Consider the following 10,146-nt stretch of genomic DNA (forward strand, 5'->3'; position numbering starts at 1 on the left):
CCCTTGGACCCTGAGTCTGAAGGAGGAGGGTTGGGGCCTGGACCTCTGGGTCTGAGGGAGGAGGGTGAGACCTGGACTACTGGGTGTGAGGGAGGAAGGCCAGGGTTTGGTTTCCAGACTCTAAGGTGAGAAGGATTGGGGCCAGGACTCCTGGGTGTGAGGAAGTAGGACCAAGCCTGAGCTCTTGCAACTAAAGGAGGAGGGCCAGGGTCTGGTCTCGCCTGAGAGAGGGAGCAGGGCTGCGGCACGACACGCGGGACTGCGGCGGGCCGGGCTGGGTTTCCGAGGTCCGGGCACGGTAGTGCAAGGCGGGCTCCCCCGCCCCTCCTCCGCCGTCGGGCGCCGCCCCGCCCCCGCCCCCGCCCCAGGCCCTCCCAAGCGAGAGCGGCGAGCAGGCAGCGAGCTGGAGGAGGAGCCGTCGTCGCGCCAGGGGCAGCCCGGGAGCAGAGGAGGGCGCCCCAGGTAAGAGCTCCGCGCCTCCTCCCGCGGGATTCTGGCGTCCGGGTCGCCCTGCCCCCGGGTAGGGAGGGGAGGGGCGGGGGCGGGGCCGTCGGGGGCGGGGCTTGGCGATGGAAACTGAGGCAGGAGGGACCTGGAACGGGATCCCGAGCAGGGACTCAGGAGTGGGGGACCCCAGCCCAAATCTTTTGGGGGAGTATCCTGGGATTCCTCTTTTGTAAGCAAGGCAAGGAAGGGCCGCAACTTCAGAACCCCTACGTCTGAGAGAGAGGGCTGGGGTCTGGATTCCTGGTCCCGGGGAGGAGGCTGGGGCTAGACTCCATCTGAAGGAGGCGGGCTGTGGTCTGGACTCCTGGTCCGAAGGAGGAGGCAGCTGGGAACCAAGAAATTCAGTCTCCTGGAGCCTCCTGGGGGCCAGGACATCTAGTCCTGTGGGAGAAGGGCATGGCCACCTGGACACCTTCTCTGAGGAGAGAGGTAACATAGTACCTGGACGGCTAGCGTGAAGGAGACGGCGGGCACCCACACTCCCTGTGTTGGTGTGGTCAACCCTTGCCCCTGTCACACGCCCACACTTCCCATTCCCCGAACTCGGAGACAGGCCCGGCAGACGCTCCAGGTATGCGCAGTCAGAGTCTTGGACGGGCCCTGGCCTGTCCCGCGTGCAGCTAACATTCCTGGAAGCAGCCTCCGGGGACCCAGAACCCTGAGTGTGGGCAGGCACCGACCCGGGTGTCCAGGCCAGCCCCGTCCCCGCCAAGTCTGGTAGTGGCATGGGGGGAGGGGATGCCCTTTCTTCCATCATCTCCCCCTACTCCTCTCAGCTCCCCCATCTGCTTCCCATTGCTGTCCAGGGCTATCACCTGTGCAGGGATGGGGGGCTCTGCAAGGGGGCAGGGCTTTGACTCTGGTACCCTATGCTTTTGGAGAACTCTGGGGAGTGTTTTTTGGGTTCAGACCCGCCTCCCCATCTACCTACCTAACCTATTTCCTTCCACCCCAGGTGTTTGCTCCCTCCCTCTCCTGCCATGTCAGGGAGTGGACCACCTATATCTTCCACAGGGGCCCCGAGGAGCCTGGGGGCCCCCACACCTGGAGCTTGGAGGTGGAGGAGGTGCTGCTGATAGGTGTGGTATTCATTCACTTGCTACTTCTTGTCTTCCACAAGCTCCTAGAGTGTTCTGGAAAAGCCCCAGTGCCCACTCTCTGGATCAGTGTCACATGCAGAGAAACCAAGTCATCAGTGGCATAGCCCAGGCTGCTTTGGGTTGTAAGAGCAGGAGGCTTGACAGAAGTTAAATTCAAATCTAGCCTGTGCCAGCCTTGTTGACCTTGCACAATTCACTAATTTCTATGAACCTGATTTTTTCCTTGTGGGTTCCCCTCCTTTTTGAAACAGGGTCTGTTATGTAGCCCTGACTACCCTGAAACTTGCGGTCATCCTCCTGCCTCTGCACACGAGTGCCCCACCAGACCTAGCTTTGGCTGTTAAGTAATCATATTTGAGTAACTATTACTGTTATTAAGAAGCAGGGTCTCACTCCAGCCGGGGCTGACCTGGGACTCATTGAGCCTCCACAGTGCTGAGATTACACAGGTGTGAGTCGCTGTGCCTGGCCTTTGAGTAATTCTTGCTAACTTAGAAGTTGGCAAGCCCACGTTCTGGCTCACAGGGTATCCCCAAGGGCTTTCCCACAGTTCTAGAAAGCAGTAGGAGCCCCGCAGGTGCCCACCCACTTCTCTAACCCCAGCTTTTCTCTTTCTATCCTCAGGTGCTCAAGACATGCTCCCCCACTCCCCTTGGTCCCTCCCCATCCTCCTCCTCCTCCCCAGCGTCCTCATGGAGCCCCACTCCCCATCCTCCACACTGCCCCCATTTCTGGCTCCTGAGTGGGACCTCCTGTCTCCACGAGTGGCCCTGTCCAGAGGTGCCCCTTCTGGACCCCCTCTTCTCTTCCTACTGGAGTCTGGGGCTTTTGGGGAGCCACTTGGCAACCCCGCCAACCGCAGTAGACGTGGGGTGAGCGAGACAGCGCCAGCCAGCCGCAGGGGTGAGCTGGCCGTGTGCGACGCTGTGAGCGGCTGGGTGACTGACCGGAAGACGGCTGTGGACTTGCGTGGGCGTGAGGTGGAGGTGCTGGGCGAGGTGCCCGCGGCAGGCGGCAGCCCCCTTCGGCAGTACTTCTTCGAGACCCGCTGCAAGGCCGAGAGCACTGGGGAAGTTGGCCCCGGTGTGGGTGGAGGGGGCTGTCGCGGAGTGGACAGGAGGCACTGGCTCTCAGAATGCAAAGCCAAACAGTCCTACGTTCGGGCATTGACAGCAGACGCCCAGGGCCGCGTGGGCTGGCGATGGATTCGGATTGATACAGCCTGTGTCTGCACACTCCTTAGCCGGACAGGCCGGGCCTGAGGTCCAAGCTCAGGCACAGAAAGAACAAAGCTAGATGCTGGACACCTGCTGTACTCATGCCTTCGGTTTGTGAACTTAAGACCCCACAGAACCACACCTCTGATTTTGAGAGCTCAATCTGTGCAAGATGTGGGATGAAATGGGGTGTCAAAGGATGAATAAGAGTTCTCTTGGAGGAACTTGATGTAATAATAATAATAGCCAATATTTGCTGTATCAGCCCTAATATACTGACTCCTCAGCCCAAATCCTGTAGACTTGACCATCAGAACTGGTGACCAACCTCAGAGGACTCTGCCTGGCCCATCCTGGCAAGAGGGATCAGGAGAGGAAATTTCAAGAAGTAATGGGGCTGTGCATGGTGGCACACTCCTTTAATCCCAGCACTGGGGAGGCAGAGGTAGGAGGATTGCTGAGAGTTCGAGGCCACTCTGATACTTCATAATGAATTCCAGGTCAACTGGGCTAGAGCAAAAACCTTACCTCGAAAAACAAAACAAAACAAACAAACAAAAAAGTAGTCGTAATGGGAGCTGGATGTGGTGGCCAGCACTGAGGAAGCTGACATAGGGTCTCTGTGGGTTCAAGGCAAGCCGGGGCTCCAGAGCGAGTTCCAGGCCACTTTGGGCTACAGTGAGAATCTGTCTGAAAAAAAAAAGGGGGTGTGTGTGGTGTAGCTCAGTTGGTAGAGTGCTTGCCTAGCATACACAGACTTGGTTTCAGTCTCCAGCACTCCCTGAACTGGGAGCATGTCTGTAATTTCCAGCACTTGAGAGGTGGAGGTAGGAGAGTCAGAAGTCTAGGTCATTCTTCCTTACACAGGAATTCTGTCTAAAAAAGAAAAAAAAAAAAATTCCAGATGCCTTTAATCTCAGCATTTCTAAGGTAGAGGTAGGAGGATCGCTATGAATTTGAGGCCAGTCTGAAACTATATAGTGACTTCCAGGTCAGCCTGGGTTAGAGTTGAGACCCTACCTCAGAACAAGAAAAAAAAAAAAAAAAAAAAAGAATCATATATTCCTGCTGGGTGTGATGGCAGGCACAGGCCCGTTGATACTTGGGAGGCTGAGGTAAGAGGATTGCTTTTCATTCCAGGCCAAACTTAGCTTCATAGTGAAACCTTGTTTCTTGGAAAAAAAAAAAAAAAGTGGGTCAGGTAAGGTAGAAACAGGAACATGGGAGCAACTGGACATAGGACTTTGAGGACATGGTTGAAGGGAGGCCTCAAGGCACCTGGGAGCCAGAGTTTAAATGAGAAAACTGACTTAGCCAGAGTGGGCAAGTGCTGGCTTAGAAGACAGCTCTTCCTTGAGTGCTTCAGCATCCAGGGAGAATAGACTTCCATCAGATGTGGGAGAGATCAGCCCTGAATGGGAACTGGAGTCAGATTTCTAACCCTTCCCTGGAGTACCTTTATCCCACATCCCAAATGGACCTTAGTGTTTTGTTTTATTTTGTTTTTCTCAAGATAGAGTCTTGCTGTCGCCCAAACTGGCCTAGAATTCACTTTGTAGTCACAGCCTGGCCTCAAACTCATAATGATCCTACTACTTCTTTTTTTTTTTTTTTTTTTTTTTTTTTTTTTTTTTTTTTTTTTTTTTTTTTATTTGAGAGCGACAGACACAGAGAGAAAGTCAGATAGAGGGAGAGAGAGAGAATGGGCGTGCCAGGGCTTCCAGCCTCTGCAAACGAACTCCAGACGCGTGCGCCCCCTTGTGCATCTGGCTAACGTGGGACCTGGGGAACCGAGCCTTGAACCGGGGTCCTTAGGCTTCACAGGCAAGCGCTTAACCGCTAAGCCATCTCTCCAGCCCTGATCCTACTACTTCTGCTTCCCAAGTGCTGGTAGGGTTTTTTGTTTGTTTGTTTTTGAGACAGTCTCATGTAGCCCAGGCTGGCTTTGGCCTGATACCTAGAACTCCTGATCTTACCTCCACTTTCTCAGCAGTGGGATTACAGACATGCACCACTGAGCCTGGATGGTGTGGCCCTGTAGAAGAACCTAGGCTAGAGAGGCACCCAATCAACAGAGCTATATCCCTGCCCCTCCCTCCTTGTTTTGTTCTTTTGAGGTAGGCTCATGTAACCCAGGCTGGCCTCAGAGTCTATGAGGATGATCTTGAAATGATTCTCCTGCCTCCATCTCCCCTGTTGGGGTTACATGTACCATCCCACCTAGCCTTTATCTTTTTTTATTTTTTTGAGGTAAGATGATGCTCTAGCCCAGGCTGACCTGCAATTTACTATGTAGTCTCAAGGTGGCCTCAAACTCATGACAATCCTACTTCTACTTCCTAAGTTCTGGGGTAAAAGGCGAGTGCCACCATGCCTGGCTTTTTTTTTTTTCCCTTCAAATATTTTTATTTATTTGAGAGAGAGAAAGAGACAGAGAGAGAGAGAGAATGGGCGTGCCAGGGCATCCAGCCACTGCAAACAAACTTCAGATGAATGCACCACCTTGTGCAGCTGGCTTACGTGGGTTCTGGGGAATCATACCTGGGTTCTGTGACTTTGCAGGCAAGCACCTTAACTGTTAAGCCATTTCTCCAGCCTTTTTTTTTTCCCCCGAGGTAGGGTTTCACTCTCGTCCAGGCTGACCTGGGATTCACTATATAGTCTCAGGGGGGTCTTGAACTCATGGTGATCTTCCTACCTCTGCCTCTCGAGTGCTGGGATTAAAGTCGTGCCACTACACCCAGCTCTAGCACCTTTATTTATTTATTTTTCCCGTTCTTTGGTTTTTGTTGTTGTTGTTGTTTTGGTTTTTTTTTTTTTTTTTTTTTGGCGTTTTTAAGGTAGGGTGGCACTCTAGTCCAGGCTGGCCTTGAACTCATGGTGATTCTCCTATTTCAGCCTCCCCGGTGCTGGGATAATAGCCCTGGCTCCCATGCCCATCTCCCCACAGACATTCTTTTTAAGTCCAGCGTCCCCTACCCCAGGGTCTGCGGCCTCTGCTCTAAGAATTGCCATGTTCCCACTCAATTTTGCCACCTCCCTCTGTGTCTCTCTGACTTCCTGTGTCTCATGTCTGTGCACGCCCCTGTTTTCTGCTAAGCACTTCCCGGTGTGGTGTGTCTATTCGCGGTTCTCCTTCCGCGCCCCCTCAGCATACCCAGGTGGAAGTTTTCAGCCAAATCAAAGGCAGACAGGATTGGGGACCAGCCTTCAGCCCTCACTGAGAGGAGGGAGAATCTCGAGATGTCTGGAAGTCGTTACCCCAGGGCGCGCAGGCCTGGCAGAAGGGGAGGCAGGCAGAGGGCTGGACCCCACCGGAAAGGGGTGTTTAAATCGCATGGGTTTCCCCTCCCCCTCTGAGCCTGTCTCTTCTGTTCGCTACTCAGCCTACCACTCTCTGACCTCTTGTTTCTTTTCTCCGGCTCCAACTTTCTGCCCTCCCCTGTCTTGGAGTCTCCACATCCTCCACATGCATCTTCTCCGCGCCTTTCTATCCCGGGGTCCCCATCCTTCTCTCAAGTCCAAGTCCCTGTCTCGGTTCCCGGGTCTGTTTCTCACACTCTCTACCTTCACGGCCATTGGCTGGACTCAGGGAGGGCGGGTTCTGTTACCTGGGGCAACAGGCACAACAAGCCACCTCCTGCTTGGCTCTTGAGTGGGGAGTGGGACTATGGCGGGTCGCACCCTAGCTGTGAGCAGTGGGCCCCCACGGCGCGCCGTGTCTGGAACTGAGGTGCCTGGATTCTGGCCCAAATGGTATTTTACCAGTAGTGGGGTAGCCCATCACAGCATCCCGTCCGCGCCCTTTCCTCCGCCCACTTTACAGGTGAGAAGACCCCGGACAGAGGGAGGAGCCTAGTGGTACCTGGATGCTTGTAGGGGGGAATGGACTGAGATCCCACTCCTGTCTGAAGGGTTCTGAAAGCCTGGTTGCCAGGGTCAAGAGAAGGCTGGTTCTTAGGGTCCTTTGACCTGTGCGCCTTCTTTCTAGTCTACGCTGGCGGCGCACCTGCCCCTTGCCGCGCAGCACGATCCGCACATCTGGGCTTTTGACGAAGTCATCAGCAGGTGGGAGACCACCACGGGTTCGACGCACGTGTGTAAGTCGCACAGTGGGCCCTACGCGCAACCCAAGGCGGCAGTGCCTGCGGACCCTAGGCGGTCAATGGGGATCAAGACATTGGTGGAGAAGGTAAGGTTCTAGGATTCCGAAGTCCGCAGGGACGACAGTGCTGGCCATTGCACTTGGGTTTTCTGCAACCTCACTTGGGGGTCTGCCACCTTCTCACAGATAAGACGTCAGGGTTGGCGCTCCCCCCTTATCACAAAGTACCACATCAGCGAGATGAAGGAACAGTACACCGGATCGCCGGGCCTGGACCAGATCAGCCCTCTCTTCGTGGAGCCCCTGCCCCTGGAGCTCAAGGACCACCTCCACGGGGGCCCTTCTCAGGTAGCGTACACACTGGGGCGTGTGCTGCGGAGCGGGGTCCGCGATGAGGGACCCTGGACCCAGACTCTAGGACGCGCTGTGGGACGGTGGAAAGGTGTGATGCTGGGGTCAGGATACAGAGGTTTGAAGGCTAAGCAGCTAATTATGGGGTGGGTGGTACGCTGGACCTAGAATATTATGAGCTAAAGACACGATGGGAAGTGGGATTAGCTGTAATGGCGAGGAATGTAGTTCAGTGAGTAGAGTACTTGCCTAGTATCATGCACTTAGTCCAGGGTTCAATCCCCAGCACGGAATGAACTGGGTGTGATGGAGCACGTCTGTAATCCCAATTTCTGGGGAGGTGGAGGCAGGAGGATCAGAAGTTCGAAGTCACCCTCTGCTAGCAGCTTGGGCTGCTTGAGACCCTGTCTCAAAAACCAAAACAAATCTTGTGGTATTGTTACCCAAGATGCAGCTCATCTCCGGTGTTTGAGAAGGCTTGACCTGAGGCCGGAACTGGGAGGGGTCTGTCCATGTGCGTGAATGCCGGTTTGAGGTTACATTCTTTTTTCGAGGTAGGGACTAACTGTAGCTCAGACTGACCTGGAATTCACTACATATAGTCTCAGGGTGGCCACAAACTCACGACGATCTTCCTACCTCTGCTTCCCGAGTGCTGGGATTAAATTAAAGACGCGCCACCACGCTTGGCTTTAAATTCTTGCTAGTGTTTGGATTGGAGCGCGGGGCTCAGGCGAATCTGTTCCGGGGAGTAAAGCCCAAGCAGCTTGGAGGTATTGAGAGTAGGATGGCTTGAAATGGGGTATCCAATTTCTCGTCCACCTCCCAGGCCCTAATCCCATGGACAAGGAACCTGGAGCTGTCTGGCCGGCCCTTCACAGTATACGATAGGGGCGTCCTGGATCACCTCCAGCTTTATCTGACTACCTCGTCCCGCGACTTCCGCTTCTACCCGAAGTGAGCCCGTGTGCTCGCTCTGGCGGGTGCTCAACCCTCTCGGGTGTCCCCCTGCTAGGTACAGAGTTCAGACCCAGCCCTGCCTCTTAGACACGGCATCCCGAGTGTCGCTTCCAGACCTCGGTAACAAGAGGAGGCCCACAGAGACCCCAGGCTCCTGTCCTGCGGGTTTCCAGAAATTCGAGCTCCGCGTCCCTCCTTATGGGTCCCCGATTATAGATGCAAGAGTTGGGGTGTGCCAACTCCTAGTGCTCCCCTGCCGCCCACAGGAAGGAGCTGTCCGGGTACTGGAGCCAGGACTCGCCGCCCTACTGGAGGTCGAGGGCTAAGGCTCAGGGCTGCAGTCACCAAGGGCAGCGAACTGCAGCACCTCCGGGGACCCGCCTGCCCCGCGCGTGCCCGGTGCCGCACCGAGGGTCGCTGACCCTGGCTCAGGAGTCCTACGGGACCCCACTCAGCCTGCCGGACCGCGGCTGCCCACCGGAGGAGCCCTGGAGCGGCCCGCACTGGAAGCCCTTGCCTGGCATTCACAGTGTGCCCAAGGCATATCGCACCCAGAACTCGCGCTATGGGAGCGGACAGGCGGAGCTGCTCTGAGCCCCGCCCCGGACACGCCTCTCAGTCGAGGCTAAACGCCGAAGATACCTTGACTTTGTATGGCGGGGGCGGGGCTTACTGAATCAACGCGTTAAGTAGCCAAGACCACGCCCATTTCTGGAAATACCTAGCATTAATTGGAGGATTTGGTGTGGGTTATCTGGAATCCCCCCAAGCTGGGGCAGAAGCTATGGCCCCCAGTCCCATGGCCTGAGAGCAGTACCTTTCTGCCCGCAGTTCCCCCTCTCACAATGGACGAGGACCCTGTCCCTCACCTCTTGGCCTCAAACTAGGTTCAGTGAAGTTACCTGTCTCCCCCCCCTTTGGCAATGGAGCCTTCCTGACCTTGTCCGCCACTCGCCCCCAGGGGGATTAGTGTCCAGGTTACCCAGGTTGGTGCCGCCACCAGGTGGCCTTGCCGCCCCCACAGCCCCCAAGTACAAAGCAAAGTGGCAGAGGCAGGGGAGGCACCAGAATGGAGAGGATCCAGGTAAGATTCACAGGGCCCCTAGGCAATTACCCACTCTACCCAGGCTCTAATTGGTAACCTGGGAAGATCTCCTTGCCCGTGGACTTCCCGCAGGAGGGAAGCGCAGCACCTAAGGGTGGACAGCATATCCAGTGGGGTGCCATGGGCTGGGGGTGGGTCTGGAGCGGAAGACGGGGGAGGCCCCCGGCCCTGTGCTCAGGATGCGAGGGTGAGAGCTGGGCCTGAGGCACTGGCCATGTCCAGGGGCTGCTGCTGTGGCTGCTGCTGAGCACAAGTGGGGTGTGGGCCTCCAGGGGCCCCCTGAGGCCACTGTGTAGGCCCATCAATGCCACCCTGGCTGCGGAGAACGAAGCCTGCCCTGTCTGCATAACCGTCACCACTAGCATCTGTGCCGGCTACTGCCCTAGCATGGTGAGCCACGGGGGAGGGGGAGGACAAAGACGGTCCTATGGGGGTGGAGGGGCCGATAGCTGGCCAGGTTCCAGAGCTAGTGTGGGTGTGCAGAGGGCCTGAGAACTGTTCCTCCACCTTGGGCTCCAGGTGCGGGTTCTGCCGGCTGCCTTGCCCCCGGTGCCCCAGCCCGTGTGCACCTACCGTGAGCTGCGATTCGCCTCTGTCCGTCTCCCTGGCTGCCCGCCCGGCGTGGACCCCATGGTCTCCTTCCCTGTGGCCCTCAGCTGCCGCTGCGGGCCTTGCCGCCTCAGCAGCTCCGACTGCGGGGGCCCTAGGGCCCAACCCTTGGCCTGCGACCTCCCCCACCTCCCAGGCCTTCTCTTCCTCTGAGGCCTGCAGCTGCCCCAACCCTCCCTCCTAATAAAGGCT

The 10,146-nt window shown here is 56.4% G+C and overlaps 3 protein-coding genes across 4 annotated transcripts; all 3 read left to right on the plus strand.

Moving 5' to 3' along the window:
* The first annotated feature begins 387 nt into the window (after positions 1–387).
* Ntf4 (neurotrophin 4) lies at positions 388–3,095 on the plus strand. Of its 2 annotated transcripts, none has more exons than XM_004672257.2 (3): positions 388–462; positions 1,463–1,586; positions 2,232–3,095. In XM_004672257.2, the coding sequence occupies exon 3, from the start codon at positions 2,243–2,245 to the stop codon at positions 2,867–2,869; it is 627 nt and encodes a 208-aa protein (XP_004672314.1). In that variant the 5' UTR covers positions 388–462; positions 1,463–1,586; positions 2,232–2,242; the 3' UTR covers positions 2,870–3,095. The 2 variants fall into 2 exon arrangements, with proteins under 2 accessions (XP_004672314.1, XP_044990313.1); XM_045134378.1 differs by lacking the exon at positions 388–462 and adding an exon at positions 868–936.
* A 3,399-nt stretch (positions 3,096–6,494) lies between these two features.
* Positions 6,495–8,834, plus strand: LOC123454644. The gene is made up of 5 exons (XM_045133371.1): positions 6,495–6,650; positions 6,816–7,016; positions 7,116–7,277; positions 8,110–8,237; positions 8,507–8,834. The coding sequence occupies exons 1-5, from the start codon at positions 6,495–6,497 to the stop codon at positions 8,832–8,834; spliced, it is 975 nt and encodes a 324-aa protein (XP_044989306.1).
* A 13-nt stretch (positions 8,835–8,847) lies between these two features.
* On the plus strand, positions 8,848–10,107 carry Lhb (luteinizing hormone subunit beta). The gene is made up of 3 exons (XM_004672258.2): positions 8,848–9,324; positions 9,568–9,735; positions 9,865–10,107. Exons 1-3 carry the CDS (start codon positions 9,310–9,312, stop codon positions 10,105–10,107), a joined length of 426 nt encoding a protein of 141 aa, XP_004672315.1. The 5' UTR covers positions 8,848–9,309.
* The last annotated feature ends 39 nt before the right edge of the window (positions 10,108–10,146 follow it).

This window comes from Jaculus jaculus, chromosome 14 (assembly GCF_020740685.1).
Source record: "Jaculus jaculus isolate mJacJac1 chromosome 14, mJacJac1.mat.Y.cur, whole genome shotgun sequence".
In the NCBI taxonomy this organism is placed as follows: Eukaryota; Metazoa; Chordata; class Mammalia; order Rodentia; family Dipodidae; genus Jaculus; species Jaculus jaculus.

What these genes read in the sequence shown, in the direction of transcription:
- LOC123454644 (XM_045133371.1), top strand. Translation starts at nt 6,495, where the DNA reads ATGGCGGGTCGCACCCTAGCTGTGAGCAGTGGGCCCCCACGGCGCGCC. An exon ending in TTCCTCCGCCCACTTTACAG is followed by an intron (nt 6,651 to 6,815) that starts GTGAGAAGACCC and finishes CCTTCTTTCTAG; the next exon opens with TCTACGCTGGCGGCGCACCT. An exon ending in TCAAGACATTGGTGGAGAAG is followed by an intron (nt 7,017 to 7,115) that starts GTAAGGTTCTAG and finishes ACCTTCTCACAG; the next exon opens with ATAAGACGTCAGGGTTGGCG.
- Lhb (XM_004672258.2), top strand. An exon ending in CCGGCTACTGCCCTAGCATG is followed by an intron (nt 9,736 to 9,864) that starts GTGAGCCACGGG and finishes CTTGGGCTCCAG; the next exon opens with GTGCGGGTTCTGCCGGCTGC.
- Ntf4 (XM_045134378.1), top strand. Translation starts at nt 904, where the DNA reads ATGGCCACCTGGACACCTTCTCTGAGGAGAGAG. An exon ending in CACCTTCTCTGAGGAGAGAG is followed by an intron (nt 937 to 1,462) that starts GTAACATAGTAC and finishes CTTCCACCCCAG; the next exon opens with GTGTTTGCTCCCTCCCTCTC. An exon ending in GGAGGAGGTGCTGCTGATAG is followed by an intron (nt 1,587 to 2,231) that starts GTGTGGTATTCA and finishes TTCTATCCTCAG; the next exon opens with GTGCTCAAGACATGCTCCCC.